This window comes from Astatotilapia calliptera, chromosome 7 (genome assembly GCF_964374335.1).
Source record: "Astatotilapia calliptera chromosome 7, fAstCal68.1, whole genome shotgun sequence".
NCBI classification, from domain to species: domain Eukaryota; kingdom Metazoa; phylum Chordata; class Actinopteri; order Cichliformes; family Cichlidae; genus Astatotilapia; species Astatotilapia calliptera.
In genome coordinates this window covers 20,611,654-20,631,144 of record NC_137428.1, presented here as the reverse complement: position 1 = coordinate 20,631,144, position 19,491 = coordinate 20,611,654, and the positions used below count along the sequence as shown (strand labels likewise).

At 39.5% G+C, this 19,491-nt stretch overlaps 1 protein-coding gene across 2 annotated transcripts in view; it reads left to right on the top strand.

Moving 5' to 3' along the window:
- The window catches only part of arhgap24 (Rho GTPase activating protein 24), an 88,692-nt gene that overhangs the window by 35,926 nt on the left and 33,275 nt on the right, over positions 1–19,491 (top strand). The window contains exon 3 of one of the 2 annotated variants that reach the window (XM_026173541.2): positions 3,674–3,761. In XM_026173541.2, the coding sequence (XP_026029326.2) occupies positions 3,674–3,761 (88 nt within the window). Of the gene's footprint in view, positions 1–3,673; positions 3,762–17,334; positions 17,470–19,491 lie in introns of those variants that run through there. The other variant, XM_026173544.2, reaches the window with a different exon arrangement.

Here is a 19,491-nt window from a genome sequence, read left to right as displayed (position 1 = left end):
GAAGTCACTGAATCAGTTGGAAAGGACGAGGTAATCTGAAAAGAATATTCAACCACATAATAATTACTGGCACTAGTCTGTCATTCTGTAAGAAATAACTTATGTAAGCACCTGGATGCTAGTTGGTAAGTTTACTAAACTGCATGAATTTATGGTGCAGTATCATTTGTGAAGCCAGTGTCATGGTCCTGGGGCTTGGATCCAGAGTTTTGAGTTTTTGGATTTCTTTACTACTTAGTGTGTTCTGTTGGTTTTCATTGTTCTTAGGTTTTCTGATTGAGTTATACATTTATTTATTTGCCTCTTCTCAAGTCTCTTACTGCTGGTGTTTGTTATTTGTTGAGTTCTGATATAGTACTCTGCAAAGGTCTTGAGCCACGCCTTGTTTCTTTACATTTCGCTGCCAGGAAATCAGACTTTTTTTTCTTTTCTTTCTTTTTTTTAAGCGGTCTTGAGCAATAGTTCACCAAATGTTCTCTTGTTGAAATATTTAACACTGACCTATGAATCATACAAGCATAAAACTGCCACCTAATTCAAGAGATTCACCAGTGTTGTGTCTACACATAACAGTCAACGTGACAAAGAAGCAAAGTAAATTCTGCCTTTAGGCACTTTGTGATAAACAGTCTGTTGCAAAAACACATACTTTGTTTCAATTTCTTTAGGTGAATCTACAAAGAAATGCCAAATATAACACAATTTGACAGGCATGAAACAGTTTATCTGCACCAAGAAAGTGATTTTTAAAACACTATTATCTGAAAACCTGTAATATATCAGCATGGTGTCATTATAAATTTTAGGAAATTGAACAAGTAGAGGAAAAACGAAGTGTTAGGCTTTAAAAACTATCTGCAGCAGATGAACAGTATCTGAAAGTCATGTCCTTAAGAAATAAGAAAGCAAAATCAGCAAAGACCTGACACAGGACCTGAGAGATGCATTATGTGTCTTGTTACACTGATCAGGCATACCATTCTGACAACTGACAGATGAATTGAAGAACACTGATTATCTCTTTGTCATAGGACATGTTAGCAGATGGTATATATTAAGGACCGAGTGAACATTTTGTCCTTAGAATTGATGTGTTAGAAGCAGGGAAAAGGGCAAGGATAAGGATTTGAGTGTCTGACAAGGGCCAAATCATGATAGCTAGAGAACTGGGTCAGAGCATCACCAAATCTGAGCTTTCGCAGGGTGTTCCCAATCTGTAGTGGATCAAAAGTTGTCCAAGGAAGGAACAGTCGCGAACCAGCGATACAGTCATAGGTGGTCAAGGCTCAATGATCCACAGCGGGAGCAGAGGCTAGCATGTGTGGTCTGATCCAGAAGATGAGTTACTGTAGCTCAAATTGCTGAAACAGGTCGTGCTGGTTCTGATGGAAAGGCGTCAGAATACACAAAGCCAAAGACCTGTCAGGGTGCTCATGCTGACTTCTGTTTACTGCCATATGCACTAACAATGGGCACCAAAGAGCAATGGAAGAAGATGGCCTGGTCTGATGACTCACGTTTGTTTCACATCATGTGGACGGTCAGGTGCCTCTTTTAGCCGGGGAACACCTAGCACCAGGATGTGCTATGGGAAGAAAGCCGATGGAGGCAGTGTGATGCTTTGGGGACTGTTATGCTGGGATCCTGTCATCCATGTGGATGTCACTTTGACACGTACCACCTACCTAATCATGGTTTCACACCATGGGCACCATTTCATTGGAGACTGTATTCTTTGATGGCTGTGGCCTCTTTCAGCAGGATAGCGTGCCCTGCCAAAAAGTTAAAACTTGCAGGACAAAGGATCTGTCTGAAACATCGTGGTGCCAGATACTGGAGTTGATTCCTCGATGGGTCAGGGCTGTTTTGGCAGCAAAAGGGGGACCAACACATATTAGCCAGGTGGTGTAATTTAAGTTAGTTTACCCATGTTAGTATTTTCACATTCAGTTTCCTCTTTGCAGTTCAAGTCATGTTTCTTCCCTGTTTTATATTGATATACTTTTCCCCTTCTAGTCTTAGTTTTAATACTTCTGTCCCAATTTAGCTTCAACTTCCACTTTGTTAAAGCTATCTGTGCTAAGTTGCTTCAGTGTTTCCTTCTCAGTTCCTCCCTCTGGCTTGTTCGGAGTTTATGCCTTGTTCCGTTGTGTTTCCTAATTATGGTAAATGGAACAGTTCTTATAAAGTGTTTTTCTACTCCACTGAAACACTCATAGTGCTTTATACAACATTACTTTATTGCCTCACACATTCACACAAGTACTTTTTTTTCTATGCTTAAGATTCACACACAGAGCAACTTAGGGTTAGTATCTTCCCCAAGGATATTTGGCATGCAGAGTGTCAGGGATCAAACCATCAACCTTCCAATTAGCAGATGACCTGCTCTACCACTCCAAAGTTCTGTGTTGTCAGATGCAGATGATTGGGTTAGGATTAGTCTCCTTTTGTTACTTCCTGTTAGACTTTGAAGTCTGGTTTTCCATTATGGTTTGCGTTAGTTCTACCTTGTGATAGTCCTTGTTTTGTTTTTTTTAAGTGTGCTCACCTGTGTTCCTCTCTCCTGTTTCCCATCTGTAATCAGTCTATGATTAAACAGCTCAGTCTTCAGCTGTGCTCTGCCATGGTGTTTATGGTAAGCACTTTGTGTCTGCTTTCATGTCTCCGAGTAACCTTTTCTTATGGGAGCTTGCTTCCTGCCTCCGTCCATTTGGGCCGTCTCACAACATAACCTATGACACTAAAAATGAGAAGAAATGATATATAAATGGTAAAACTACAAGAGTCTAATAACCAAAGCCCTTTATAGTTTACAGTGGAAATCTGTTTTTTGCTGGTATTTTAATTGAATAATAAATGTATTATTAGTCATTTCTGCTAGTTCAGAAAAAAGTCAAGGAGCCCTTAAATGCCCAGCAGAGCTGAAGAGAACATTAAAACCTATCTGAAATGTGCTGTAGACATGAAATTGAATATTGTCAGATTGTTTACACTGAAGTTTAGATGATATTATATGCAATTTTCGTCTGCAAACTAAAATCTGTAACTCTGGAATAATTACTGTAAATGTGTTGGATTTTCACCTTTTCAATAAGTGAATGGGTATATTAAAGTACCACACAGGTACTTATATACTATAAAACATTACATTTGTAATCTGGTCAAATGAAATTTAATTGATTGGTATACATTTAGTTTACACCAAGCATATTTTATGATTAATTATTTGAGTGAATAAACTTGAAATTTTTCAGCGGCATTTTACTCAAAATGATTGTTTCATGTTTAGGAGGGCAAATAACCCTTTGTTGTTGTTGTTGTTGTTTTGGGGTTTTTTAGTGGGATAATTCAACTCATTCTCAAAGGAAGAAAGACACATACAGATCCTCTAATGGCCAGCCTGTGTGTCATAGTGACTACATCCATCCTTTATATACAGTCTATGACTAGAACAGCTGACTAATTTGTGTAGTCTGGGCAGGGAAGTGAACTGATATCATCATTAAGCACTAATACTGATCAACAGATTTCACAAAAAAAGCTTTGAGCATTCATCTGGACTGTGTCAAAAAACATTACCTGCTAAAAAATAACTAACATTTATAAACCAAAAGCAGTAAATGTTGTTTTGTGTGGTCTAAAAATTGCTTCTGTTCTTTATTTTCCACAGGGAGCCATTTTTTTACGTGGAAACAAAGTTACAGAGCATCCAAGCAGCGGCGACGAAGGGGGAAAATTTCTTTTCGAGGTCATTCCAGGTAGGATGAGATTACAGCAATTTAATCACTGCTGTTTTTACTGAGGACAGAATGGTGAAAGCAATCTTTACTTGGCAGCAGAAGGAACAAAACCATGAGGTTAACTGTTTGCTTGCCTTCTACTGGGGATTTGTTAAGGGATCACAGTGAGGTCTGTACCTCGTCTGTCTGTTTTTACATAACATTATGGGCTTTACTTCATGATCCGTTTTTACTGTTAAGCTTTTTTAATATACAGATTTCCATTTTATTTTTTTTCTTTATTTTGGCTTGAATGCAACAAAAGAGAGCATTTAAAAAAAAGGCAACAACCATGGATTATTAGACTGTTAATGCTGTATGTGCCGAGGATGCCCAGTAGAACAATAACAGGAATAAATGTGACGTTTTGTATGTTTTCCTATATAACTATTTTTTTTTCTTATCTAGATGACAGTCATTTACACATATCGTTACAATTCAAACTCGTACAACATGTGAAAACGTGGTTAAGCACAGCATGAAGGAAATGTGGGATATTTTCCCAGGCTGGAATGTGAGCTTATGGAATAGATATTTAAAAGGCACGTTCACAGGGGGAAAACAGACGCAGCTGTTAAAAGATACAGTAGCAGAGTGCATCAACAGCCCCAGTTGATCTTAAAAACCCAGTAGAAAACACCGGATGTATGCTATAAGCACTCATACTTTATTTGTGTTAGTCTTTTCCCTGGTGTGTATCCAGTTGAGTGTCCCTCAGAGGAAACCAAAGTATAATTGCCAAGACTTTTTTTCTCACTGAACACACACGCAAACCAAGCAGATAGTGGTACAAGTATTGGGGTAATAGGGGTCAATATGTGTGTGTTACAGGGTGTTTGAAAAAATCTCGATGGTGTTCTTGTCGTTTCATTGCTGGCTGTCTAACACTTTCAACGTCAGATGAGGATTAAGCGCTCCCTGCAGAGATCAGCTCATTTGCTACTCTTTCATTCAGTATTCACATTTCAGTTGGAGAAGTGAACTTTTGAATAATACTACTGTTTTGCAACCGTGCAACAATTTCATTTGATTCTGCGTTTCACGTTGTATTTGCTGTTTCTTGAATAGTATGATGCAACAGGAGTGAAACAAAAAGGTGAGCATCTAAAAGTTTGCTCACAATGTAATTTGATGCTATTTGCATTCAGCGAGCACGCAGATATAAGCTGGGAGACTTGTTGAGGCACACTGAGAGTGGACTTAAGCTGGTAATTCACACAGCAGCTAGCGTGAGACTTTTCAAACTTCTGCAAAAGGCTAACTGAAACTGGGCTTGGAGGAGGGCACAGTGACTCAGTGAGACATGTAAGGGAAGTCTTACATCTTACCTCAGCACAAATTTCCTATCTGATCATCAGGCATGAGAATATGGGGCTTACACTCCCTGCATGGGAAGGGTTTTGATTGTAGAAGCCAGGCGAGAGGCAAACAAGCAGAGGTCGTCTTAAGTGTGGGTGACTTCAGCAGCATGGTGTCAAACAGATGAAGAACTGAAAGTGTGCATAAAGGGCTGGTGCAAGATTCATTTTCTTTTTTTCTTTTTTTTTGATAATGCTACACAAGTTCAAGTCTCTTAAAAACAGCTTTAGCATCGGCTTCAGTTAAAAACATAAACCTGTCTTTCTAAATCCGGGGTGCATTTCAGCTGTGAAAAAATGTGAAATGAAAGTTTTGTGTATCACACTTCACTATTGCTGGTTCGACACCGGTTTTCAGCATTAGACAAATTAGCTTATTGTCACTTCTAGCCGAGAACTGCTAAAAATCAGAAACCAATTCGATTGCTTCGACAACTTTTAAGTCCACGCGGGCCAAAGCTGCCGTATTTTATTGTTTTCATTTTAGGCACCGTTAAGAAGAAGAACAGTTACTGGTTATGCGTTTAAACATATAATTTTCTTTTTAGAAAATATGTGGTACATTTCTTCCAGTCTTTACCTCTACGGTTATTTTTTCCAATGGGAGTACACCTTAATACAATCTTTACAACTTCTGGAAGAAGGAAAAGGATTTTTTTTAATTCCAGTGTGTATTCTCTCTACTTGTACAGCTGCCATGTAATACTAAATCATCATAAGCTACATATCGTTTACTTCTGTTGGGAAGTGAGGCTTTTATAAAGCTGTTTGTTTCATTTGTGGTGCTAAGTGATGAGAAATGCGTTTCGATATCTTTCAGGGCTCGCCGAGTTTCAGTCTTGATACGATGTTGATTGTTTCAGTACTGCTGGAATGACTTAAAGACTGCAGGGAAAAGGTTCCAGTGTTTACAGTACGTATTAAAGGTTTTACAGCCAACTACATCAGTGAAAAGGTAGCAGTGAGCTCAAGTGTATTTTCATTATGTATCTGGCAGTGATTGTACAGTACTGTACAAAAGAACGTGCTGATCGTCATTGTTGTGATAGATTAAAGTGTGAGAGGCAAGATAAACTTAAATTGTGTTCAACTGTAAATTCAGGGGTTGTTAATTTAAGTACTAACTTCATTGTGCTGTATCTCTAAAGTGTGCTGCCAGCACAAATACAAAAGTGGGAAGTGAAAAGACTAAGTAATGTCACCTAGTGGTGTGCAATACTGCAAATTTTGCTATTGATCTGATACCTAGTAAATACAGGGACAGTGTTGCTGAAATCTCTGACTATGACTTTCAACTTCTGTTTTTTAAATGTGCTCACCTCTCACTCACCTCTGTTACTCATACAGCAGTATCTCCTGTTGTAGCTAACATTCATCGCACAGGCCTGAGACCCACACTAGGAACCTTTGGTAGCTCGGGAAAAATGTGCATTTCCCAACCTGCTGGTTAGTCGCTGGATTTTACTGGCTGTTGTTGGGTCAAATAGTTGCAAGAGGTGAATGCTTTCAAAGACGCAACTTTTACTTTGATTGACCACAGAAATTTCCTAGCGATCAAAGCAATCACAGTTTTTCTGTTTGTTTGTTTTTTATTTGTTCTTTGACACCAATTTTACCCAGTGACTCCTGAAACCTACTGAAACCACTCGCCAACCTGTTGGTCAAACACATTCTTCCCCAGTGATTGGTGGTTAGCGCTGACCAGTCGCTTGGCCTGCATGACTGGGGCTTTAGCAGTCAATTTCATAGTGACTAATACAAATTTTGTCCCTAGCTGCTGTATTTGTCAGGTAGTTGCCAACTGGTCTCCAGGTCAGTGTGACTGGGGCCTCTGATTTATACATGGAGCCTTACTTCACTGCTGTGACATCAGTGTCCCTGTCGTCTTTAAACTATTAAAGTCAGATTTGCTGTGGACCAGCACCAGACCAGAACATGCGGATTAAATTGTGACTTTACTTGCTCACAATAAGGGTCTTTCAGTTTGGATGCAACCGCCTGGCAGAGGGTTTTCGGCATTCTACTACAAAACAGTTTTTCCCATCCGGCGTCATCCACTGCAGCCTCGTACTGATGGAAAACAAGAACATGGCTTGTTATGAGGAAGCCAATAAAGAAGTCTCAGAGAAGCAGAAAGAGCAAATGAAAGGGGAAAAACAACACATTTATTCCACTGGTCTAAATGCGGCCCTGCAGTTTGAACACAGCATACAGACAGAATTTGGCAGACAGACAGGAAGTGATGAGAGGGGTGTATTCAAAATGAGGTGAAAGTCAGAGCTCTACAGAGATGCTTGTTGTCTGTAAGCGTGGTGATGAGGTTTAAATTTGAGCAGTGTGACAACAAGGGGCTTGAACAGAAGCATCCCGCATCAATACAGGGAGGGGAGGCTCTCTGTATTTTTAGCTTTTCTGGAAAGTTTTACTTAGTTACTCTGTCTCAGAGGAACTGGGAAAAAAGTTGCAAAACAGTTCAGGAAAAAAAAATCTCAGACTTTTATTCACCTGTGCTGAGCACTCTGTGATGTTTTTCAGCTCTTAGCTTTCCCTCCACATCTGGCTGATGTGTGTGTGTGTGCTAAACTTGAAGAGGTGAGAAAGAAAGGAGAAGGGGAGGGGGCTTACGAGGTGAGTGCACCAAATTGAAACCAATATTTAGACTGTCTTCATTTTCAGCTGTTTGACAGGGAAACGCAGGTACAGACACAGCGGACCTTTTGTTTTCCAAACTTTAAACACCAGCCACGGCGCTGACACGTCACAACATGTGCAAACTCTCACGGGCCCAAGCTAGGGAGAAGAAGAGTAACAACAAAGTGAATGTGCTGGACACTTTTAAACTGTATGAATAATGTTGTGACAGATGTGTGCCTGTGGATCCTCCTCCCAACTGGAGCATCTTGGAGGTGCTATAGCTCTCATAGACAGAAAGTGTTGTCTAGATATGTAGGCCATACATCGGAAACGCATATCAGAACGTCCCGGTGACAAGGATCGCTCTGCAGTTCTATTTCCCGCAGTGCTCTTAAATCCTCTCAAGAATGTCAGATATCATCATCATAATATTTCTGCATGGCATGACAGAGCTCAGAACAATGCAGTGAGCAAGCAGAGCAGCAAATTACGACTATCTTAACAAAAAAGGCATCCGCTGCTCGTTCATTCTACACATCTAAGCTGCTGCTAAATGTCACTTCCCTGTCACCCAACTGTGATTAATTATCTGAGCAGGAAAGACTGCCTGCTGTGGTTTTGATGGAGAAAACGCATGCAGCTTCCAAAACGCACAAAGCTCCAGCAAGAGTTCAGAGTGTGTCACTTTGTCTGCGTTTGCCCCCAGGCTCAGTCTTCGGCTCTGTCACCGAGCAAACCGCTGCTTTTTAATTAAGGGAACAGTGCCCTGCTCGTTTACAGAGACTGCCACTCCTTCATTCATGAGAGAAACTCCTCACGTTGTTGTGGACAGCCTCGAGCTTAAATGCTACTGACTGAGTCAACTGAAAAGCTGACAAACTGTTGCATAAGTTAATAAGCAATTAATCTCTTAGCATTTTCTCACAGTGAATGTGTTTTAATGTTTTTCTGGGTTTGAGTAAATCTACAGCTTTGGGGCCTTTTTGTTTTTAAAGAAAGGGTATAGCGCCCTCGTGTGGTTTTCTTAGACATTGCAATGCCAGTAAAATGTCAAATGAACTTTTAAAATCTGTGAAACTATAAAAATTAGACTTTTTGGTTTCATTATAACACAGAAAATTTGCAAATATATAAAATAAAAAAAATCAGCTCCAGACGTTTTTAGCCTTTGTGCTGCGAGTTAAGATGACCTCTTGTCCTTTTCAAATATTGTTTGAAATAATGTGCAAGTTTAGTGCAAATATGACTTTTATTTAACCTTTGCCTTAGTTTTACATATCTTCTTTTAGTGGGAAGCATATTTTAATGTACTTTTTTCGTATAGTATTTGCCAACACTCTGCAACTAAAAGTAACTTGGTAGAGAAGAGCTTCTAAAAAAAAGTCCAGATGCTTGTGTTAAATTATCCTCAGTGATAATTATTTAATATATTTCATGTAAATAATTAATTTTCATTTTAGAGCTAGTGGGGATTATAATTGAATCCTGCTCTTGTGATTGCTTCCCATCTGTGTCTGATCAACAGCTCTGGGGAGGGCACCTTGAAGACCCGTGGGTATCATCTGTCACTGAGGTGGACGCTTGCTCCGATAATCATGCTGATGTAATTGTATTCACATGCGTTAGGAAGCTAAGAGTCCCAGAGAGCTCGAAACTTGAAACTGAGACTATTCGTATCATTGTTTTTGTTTGAGTGAATGACGTGCAAACTGGCCATGCTGCATAATACTAAAGGAATCCCTAATACTTTGCGTCGGCCTTCTTATTAAATAACTTGAACTAGTAATGACTGAATGTCGGGCTAATAGTACTGATAACTATTGGAGGCTGAAGACAGACATGCAATTTCAAGACCATGGACCACTGTGCCGTCTTTCATGAGAAAGTGTGGGCTAAATTAAAAGCACTCAAAGCTGATGAGTGAGTGATGGATGGAAGTTTTCAAATAAAAAAACGTGGCTAAGAAATATGACAGAGTGATAATATAAGCCCACAGGCAGCAGTGTTTAAGGTTGAAGAAGCCCCTGTAGAGTCATTAAGAACACTTATGAATCTGCTGTGCTGACATTTCAGTGTCAGGACACACGGAGGTGGTTTTCATAAAGGCTCTCATGTCCTATTAGTCACAGATAGCTTCTTCTATACTGGCACAGACTGAAGGTAGTCGATGCAGCTTTAAACTTTAGCCCACTGTCTTTTTACTGTAGTTGTGATTATTTCACAGGGCTGACAGACCCAATCAGTTCCTCATGATATCATGTGCGTATGCATCCATCTGTAGTGCTACCGTGGCCTCGTGTTTATGAAGTCTCTAAATACCAGGTGCTATTTTAACCCCATAATATGCTCACGACTTCCATCCGCACTTCTATTTCAAGCCGCTATCCAAAGAGAAGCAAATGTTCCGAGCGCACATTTCCTCCTTATTCCTTTGCATTAATTTGCAATGCAAAAGGGAAAAAAACACACAATTTTATACCTTGTTGGTAATATTTTAAGCTTGTATGTATTTTTATTTTTGTTATTTAATCCCATGCCAAGCCTTAAACCTCTGCTCCAACATGCAATTTATTTCTATTTTTTTAGCTTTTGAAAGGGGGCAAATCAATAAATATCATAACTTACACACATCAAAAACTATTTGATTTTCCTAACCGTTACCTGAAGGTTCAGATTGAGAAAACTTTTGTTCATTTAAGTAAAATGCAACTATGTGGGACTCCTGGTCATAGCTTATTTACACACATTATCTCTTTTTAGGCTGTAAAAGGTAAAACAGAGGTGCTTGTCTGCATCTCCATTAATGTGCAGCAAACCCAGCTACCAAACAGCATACACAGTGAGGGAGCTCCCTGCTACATAAATGGAAAAAGCTTGTGAAAATCAAATAATTTCCCCACCTGACACCACCTCCTACACGCACTTCACTGAATATGAGTCAATCCGCACATACATTAGGTCAAATTAAACAGAGATGAGCATGCTTTCTGTGTTTCAGACTCCATGTTCTGATATGATGATTTAATCGTCATTCGGACGCGTAGTGCCCACACAGCATCTAATGCTCCAGAAATCTAGGAGCAATGTGAGCAACTTTATCGGTACGTGCATTATAAGTGTAATGGATTTTATTGATATTTTTGTGGCAAAATGATGTTGCCTGTAGAACTAAGGGTTTGATTTTTGCATATGAAGCTGTCAACTATCCCTCACTGTACATCTCCCATTAGCTTGTCTTGTCAGAGCCTGTGGGATGTTTTTCAGTGCACTTTTTTTCCTCTTAAGAATTTGTTTCGATGACATTTTGAAAAAGGTCACAAACTGAACTCATTCCTCTTGCTCTTGTGCTTGTCTATCAGCGTGTTGGTGTGCATGTATCTACTGTATCTTCCCAGTGTGCACATGAATTCAATAACCTGGTGTCTGTTCCACACCAGCATATGGCCTTGGAGCTTCTGTGGGTCACATGTCTCGTTGTTGTTGCTCTCTTTACATCTTGAATTTATGCTCGCGATCACACCGAGACAGAAGGCCACCTTCAGACACACATCGTGGATCAATGCTCAGCTTTAAGTGGGTGTGTCTGATGATGATTTAATATTATTAAAAAAGTAATAGCCACTAGATTGGTTTGTTTTGTGTGTGTGTGTGTGTGTGTGTGTGTGTGTGTGTGTGTGTGTGTGTGTGTGTGTGTGTGTGTGTGTGTGTGTGTGTGTGTGTAAAAAACAAACGTGGCAATAGTCACGATGGCAGTTTCTTCCCATAACCTTTTTGTATTGACCTATTCATGGCATCTGTAAACTAAATGCTCCTTAATGTAGATCCACAATTCAATTACGGAGTAGTTCCCTCTAATGTAACATCCAACATCAAGAATGGTGTTTTCCAAAACCCCACAGTGCCTCATTAGTGACATTTTTCCCCAGGAAGGACTTCGGGGGAGGATGTTTGTTTTTCAGACGGTGTTTAGAACTGAGCGCTGAGGCACAAAGTCTGAAAAGATGAAGCATCTGATATGAGGGTTATTGAAATAACAGACCAAATACATCGTATTAACACTGGGATGCTTTGTTTTTTCTTTTTATACAGTTATCCCAGTAGTTATCTGTTAGATCAGTCCGTCGTTTTGGCCTAATCTAAAATATCCAACACAAGCTGAAATGATTGCTATGAAATGCTATACAAAGTAAACTATAAAAAGCTACTGAAATTGGTGCTTGTTGTATTTTCTGCTCTGAACAATTTAAGTAAGTTTGATGGTGTTTTTAACTTTTCATTTTCAAGGAAACAGCTTTCTATACAGTTATGAGTAAGCATTTCTGTATGCAACACTTTTACATTTTTCTTCACAGTCACTTTATCACTTAGCCAAAATGTGTAATTTAAGGCTCAGTTGTTATAGACGACTAACCTGTCCAGATTGTGCCCTGCCTCTTTTTGACCACTTGAGGGCAGCAGAAATAAGTTGTGACAATGTTGACATTGGTCAGTAGGCCTAATCACCTCATAAATTATAGTTTATGCTTGCCTATTTAAATATCAAGAAGTAATAGTAATACAGCCACATTACCATTAATTTTGGGATCTGTCTGCCCAAAATATAAATATAAATCTGATATTATCTGGCCTTTTTTTTGTTTTGTTTTGTTTTTACGATTTATTTAGCAGCTAAATGCTACCCTGTGTTCACCAGCTGTTTGAGTGCTTTAACCTGAAACAGCTGTCTGCTTTGGCAGAAACCAATGTTATGAGAGCACTGAGTGTGCCAAAGCAATAAGACTGCAGGCTGGACAACCATATAGTGCTAACTGGAAGTCATTAACTGAACGGCATTCCTAAACACAGGTCATTGCTCTGGTTTTGTCACTTCATCACTGCAATATTCAAATTCTTATTAAAATTTGATAATATATCATTAAAATATAGATAAATTAAATCAAATATACATTTAAAATATTGATAATAAAAGAATTAAGTGTATGAATTATTAACAAAATAACAGCATTGATATTTTTTGACATGCATTTGTTAGCATACTGATGTTAGCATTTAGCTCAAGGTTCACTAGCACCATGACAAAGTCAAGCATTATCTTAAATTTTGCGTTAGAAGAGAACAAAGTTGTTATGGCAGTGGCCAGTAGAATAAATGCACATTTGTCCAAATCATTCATCTTTAACCAGAAGTGGGCGTCCAACTAAAATCTGTCTTCACTATCCTTCTTCTAGCTGTGGAAATGGCTAACTGAAGGCTGGCAATAGTAGGTAAAGTCTTGCTGCCAGTGAGAAAGTGTGTTTAGAGGAGGGGATCTAATTTATCCTATGTTTTTGGCTACTACTATATTATGTATGTATGTGGCACCATCGCATTAGCTCAAATCACGTTTTTAGTTCAAAAGATTTTCAACACCGTCTGTAAACTTCCTCTGCAGTTTGCTGAAATAGCTAGAAAACGCATTACTACCAGTGAAAAAAATGTTTGGATAACGTTGGCTTGCTGTGATTTAAAAGACTCTTCGGTGTCAGCCATGTTTAGGATCACTTCCCCTGTATGGGTGAATGGTGGTAGTATAGCATTATGAAGTCTGAAGGGTTTGTTCAAACCGATTACAGCTCCCTTTCCCTGAAAGCATCTGACAGGGTGCTGGAAAAGAAACTCTGACTGACTGGCAAATTGATTTGAAGAGTAGAAATTTTTGCTGGCTCTCAAAGCACAAGGATAATCTTTTTTTCCTCCTCAAAGGTAGCTGTAAGGGTAGCAGGAATTGCTCTTGATTTCATGTGGCTTTGTAGAAAAATGTCACTAAGTTCCCCAAGGTGTCCCACACTCACAGGAGTTTGGGCTGTCGGAGCTGGAGCCCAAGCTGCTTAATCATCCATAGAATGAAAAAAGTGCTTGCCTGCTATTATTTGGTTTATTAAAGAGAAAAACTGAGCTACATGTCTCTTTGACAAGGATTAAGGAGGTATCTGAAATTTGTGAAATATATTCCTGTGCTAACAATGCAGATCCACTTTGCAGTGACATCTTTCTTAAGTGTGCCGTGGATGGATTTATTCAGAGCAGAGACAGAAGACTGCTATGTGACCTGTCTTCTTGTGCTAGCAAACAATGCTAAAAAAAATAGCCAGAGCCAAAACTGCATCTGGCAACTGTAAAACCAGAGCATGTGCACTATTCTGGTTTTTTACCCCAAATGAAGGATACAGGAGTCATACGCCTGCCAAAAAAAGTAAATGATTGAGTTTTTTGTTGTTGTTGTCATTTTGTGCTGCAGTTTCACATAAATGACAGAGAGCTGCTTCTGTGACTCTTAGTGGACTGTGAAACACAAGAAGCTGCACATTTTGAAAGGAACTCAAACTACCAGCTGAAATGTGCGACTCATCCTCCTCCACATGACAGCGCACATCTGTCTGTCAACTATAATTCAGAGAGCAGAGAATCTCACACGCACACACGCACACACACATTGCACTCTTAGAGACTTGTTACTTTCACTAATGTTTTTCATTGTAATTGGAAAAAAAGGGTATAAATTGTGTTGCAACCATTAAATTGGGAACTGTTCACAGCCTACAGACTGTCATTTTAACAATTATTGCAAACCAAACTGTGCAGATAAAACAAATCTGGGTATGACATAAAGTGTGATGTACCTAGACAGAGCGATGATGCCCATTCTTGATTGGTAGGCTTTTCTGTTTATTTCTATGCGCTTCTTCTTTGGCGTAATCTTGATTATAGCTCAAGGAAATTTTATACAAACGAGGCTTTGCAGACACAACTTTATTTTTTTTTTCGGTGTGGAATCCAAAACATTACATTTTGAATATTTTATCTCCAGCTATTGTGTGGGTTTATTCTGTTTTTTTGTTGTTGTTTTTTTCTTATCAGTCTACATTGATTTTCTCTCTGTTTTACCCTCCCGTCCACACTGAGACGGCGCTTTCCCCAAGGAAAAACGCAGCCTTTTGGAAACGCTCTCGAAAACGCATACATTTCAAAACAGAGCTGTCCCATCGCAGTGTGGACACTCGAAAACGCAGACTTTCTAAAACGATGACGCATTTTAGTCATGTGATGCAGTCATGTGCCCAATTAAACAAAGATAGCGGAGGGCATTATACAGCAGTTGTTTTGACTGCTCTCAATTTTGACAGCCCTAAAAAAGATTAATATTAGTTTGTACACGCTCCAGATAGCTTTTCTTCAAATTCTTTAATTCTCACTCGCTTTTGCGTATGCGCGGAACTGCAGCGTCAGCGTTTTCTGCCGTTTTAGTGTGGACACGCAACTCTTTGAAAACAACTGAAAGCGCCGTTTTCAAATCTATCCGGGCTAGTGTGGACGTAGTCTAACTAACTTCATTAGCTACCGGTAGTTGCAGGGGTTTAGGAGCTAATCTCTAGGCCTGTGTGACTGAGGTTTAACAAAATCCAACCAACAACAGCCATTTGAGCCTCTCACTGTAGAAATAAGAGCCTGATGTTTTGCCACACTTACTTCATTTTGGTCATCTTTGGTTTGGAAGAGTCTGTCATACACATTGTTTCCTTTGTTACGCTAGAGTATGCTAACTGACTGAGGATTGAAACTAATATCTAAGGAGCATAAAAATGAATTGATTCAACAAATTTAAGTTAAATGATTGTTAGGAGGGATTGTAATATCAACAGCAAACCACTGCACATTGAATTTGATGGTTTGACAGTTAACAAAATACTTTTTTTTCCCGCGCAGGAAGGCAACTTCCTACGCAAAACGCAACATAAATATAGTTTTTGGTTTTATATGTTAGCAGCAGTTTGATTAGTGGCTTCAGCCCACTTGCATTTCTCTATAACAACACAATGTGTAGTTTGTGTGTTTTAGTGGTGGAACTAAAACCCATGAGAATCCACATAATAGCTCAGACTGTACCCTGTGTTGACTAGGGCCATTTTTCATGAAGTCATGATTGATCAGCTGGTAAATGGGAAAAGGCATTTGCAAAAACAGCCCTAGAGGATAAAATACTGGATGAATGGATATGAAATGTTGCCTGCTACATTTTCATACTTTACAAAAGAGGCGTTTCACTTAATGATGTCCTCCATTAGCTGTCATTCAGTCAAAAGATGATAAATCACAAGCTTATGCAAGCAAACTACTTTGCATTCGATCTGTGAAGGACAATAAGTGGTACATGCGTTGTTTAGCATAAAGCTAAACACGCCATAATTGTAATGTTACATCTGGATCGAACAGACTTGACAAAAAGCAGGAAAAGGGAGGCCGGCATTTCCAGACAATATGCTGCATGCCTTTTGTATGTAGTAGATGTTTGAGATGTCCTCCTCACTCTCATTTAGGCTCCAGGATTCCAGACTTCCTCCTTTCTTGTATCCATGCATCACAACATCCCCGTTTGTGAGAATCCATGCCTCTCGATCCTCTCGAGAAAATGCAAAAAACAGTTTAAGCCAGAGAGAGAAGCAGGACAGGAAGCACAGATGCTTACATAACAGCCTTATTCTGGGAGGGGGGCTTGGTATTTGAAACTTGCATACCAATGTCCATTATCAGACTCCCACTCCAATGTCTTTCCACAACCCCTGCCCCCCACCGTGTATCTGATAGGCCAGGTTTCAGTGAGTACACATTTGGGCCTCCACTGAAGTAAGTTTCAGCTGGACTGTTATACTGTGTTTGTCTGTCGGGGCCAGTTCATATGAATGTCCAGACCAATGGTATGTAAACTGATTTTTCCTCTGGGTAAATATTTAGATCTCTTCCCACGTCTTTTTTTTTCATGTTTTCCTGTGTTTGACTCCCAACAGGTAGTGTTGGTGTTAAATGTTAAATACCTTTTCTGCCAGCTTCTCTCCCACTTAAAGGAAGCAAGTAATGTGTAGTTCACCTACAAGTCTGGCTTGGACTGAAAAAGATAAGAGGGTTATTAAAGACCTTCCGTTCAGAGGGAGAAACCCCAGTGTCTCTGGGTTTCTTGGCCACCAGTAGCAACAGCCTTGCCGACCCTGTACAGCAGTATTTATAGAGCACTGTGGATGAATCATTCGGCTGAGTGCCCATTCTTCGTTCACCAGATTTACAGGTCCCACTCCAGGGAGGGACGCCTGATTTATGATGCAACCCACCTCCCTCCACCACTAGCTCCCACCCCACCCCACTCACTTCCTTCAGGGGCTCTTCAGAGAAGAGCAGACACACCATCTTGCCTCCGGTTTGCCGTTTCACTCATCGCTTTCTGTCCTGCAGTCGTTTCGCGTGTGTCTCAAAAATGTGCTTCCTCCGCTCTTTCAGCTCCTTTGACAGAAGTATACTGTATATTGAGAAAAAGGCTTCCTGAGAGGTATGCAGACACGCTAGCCTTGGCCTGACCTCGCCTAACTGCCACTCGATCGATGTGTCACATTGACCTGCGTTTGACTTAGCAAAATGAAGTTGTAGAAGACTTATATGACGTGGAGGATAAGCAAAGAAAGGTGGGGGAGAATATGAAGTGCAGCGGACTGTGTTTCAGCAGAAAAATAGGGTGATAGAGCTGCTAGTGGTGCACAACAAGAACAGATGAAGAAGTGGCACGTGGGGGTCAGCAGTAAGCAGCAAGAGCGTGGCTTTCGCTACCTCAGCCTTCACCTGAGAGGGGGCACGTCTTCATCTGCATCCCATGGATCTAAACTATAACCCAGGTGTGTCTTTTTGCATACCAATAATGAAAACCAATATGTCTGTATTTGATTTAGACAGTGTCATTATGAGATGCTTTTTGGACTTAATTCAAAGTGAAGGATCTGACGTCAGGCACAAAGCTGCTTGTAGTTCAGTTGCAAATTTCTGTTTTTCTGGGATATATATATATATAAGCAGAATGTGAGCAGATGGGTGTTTTATAAGTTCCACTTTATGGTTTACAGTTTTTGCAGCTGTGATTGATTTTGAGAAGAAAGAAGTTATTAATTTTCCTTCCATTGGTATCATTTTTGTAAATATGCTTTGTGATCATTGAACTATTTCTGACAAAATAATTAATAACAGATATAGTAAACTAGGCATTAATATTTCATACAGAATGTGTTTGACCAGATGGAAACCTGTAAATATTCATGGCTAATGGTACACTAACTGTTAGGGATGTCATACAAACAATACTTCCAACACCATTTGATACCAGAATTCTTAAAACACATCAGTACTGGGGGGGCACTTAGGTACCATTGGCGGTATATGTACCAAGGCTGCAATTCTTTCAAAACTGATGGGGGCAGCATACGCCTACAGATGCTGTTTGTGTAATATATGTGCAGCGTTAGCTGCAACCTGACTTGTCAGGCAGTAAGACTTGAGGTTATCCCAAATTACCTTTTTCTTTGAGACAGTTGGTATAGCCTGTGGTGTTTCATAGGCTAAAATGTTTGCAGTAGCTAACATTATATGAACGCTGAAGCTAACATAAAGTAATATACGTTGGCTTTAGCTAACTAAAACATTATACCTTGTGTCCTTTTGACAAAATATTATGTTTTAAATAATTTAAAAGAAGCTTTTAATAATGGAGGTTGTGACTAAGTACATGAAATAACCTTTTTTTTTTCTTTTTTTGAGAATTATGTGCTTCTACTGGTGGTTTTACCAGCTACTTATTGTATTGTGTCGTCCCTGCTATAGGAGGACTACAACTGATAGCTCAAAACAAGTAACTGTGGCATATTTTTACAAAGTACAGCTAATTTCCGTGATTTTACTTAGTTTTCTCTAAGCCCTAGCCTTGTTTCCCTGTCTTTCTCTAGTTGAACCAAACAGCTCAACCTGTCCTCACACGAGCCGGGTCTTTGACATGAAAGACGCGATCCGGCTCCTTATCGAAAGCTGTGGGGGTTTTTTTTCCCCCCTTTCTCTCACCCTCTCTCTCACACTTTTTTTCCGCTTCACTCTGCATGCGAGCCTTGTGCTTTGCACTGGGAAGAGGGAGGAGGGGTGGTAGTTACACTTGCAGTTGCACAGGAGGAGAGAGAGAAAGAGAGCCAGGGACAACAACATCACATTAGAAAGGTATAGTACTCATCCACAACTATTTTCAGTTGCGGATGATAAAGGATTCAGAAAGTTTATTCATGCAGGCCCATATGACAGAGAATGTGCATGTTCTTTTTGTTTTCATATTTTAATTTATATTTAATTGTGTTGTGGTTTGCAGAGTTTTGTGTTGTTTCACTTAAAATTTGTTTAAAAGGAAAAAGCTGAAAATTTAAATAGTTAAAAGTTGAACTGTGACCAGTTGGTTTTTGTATTATATGATTTATTTATTACATTTTATGTGGAGTGAATAAATAAAAGTATATTTACGGTGGCCCCTACAGACAAAGCACGTGCAAACTCCAAAACACGTAAAAACTCCAAAACATGTACAAAACACAACAGAAGTGCTCCAGGATGCTAGGGCACAGTGTTGAGCTTTTGTTATCTTGTGGCTACACAAGTTAGCAAGTACCAACGACCGGATTTGGTGTGTGGTAGTAACAGGTAAATGAACTTTTTTTTTTAAATTATTTGAATATATATGAGTGCTTGTGTATAAATACACAAATAATACACACATGCTTTCAATTGTGTTATTTAAGTGATCTAGGTAGCTCTGTTTTGGAAGTTCAGTTAACTCTAGGAATATGTTTTGGAGTTTGTACGTGCTTTGTCTCTAGGGGCCACCACATATA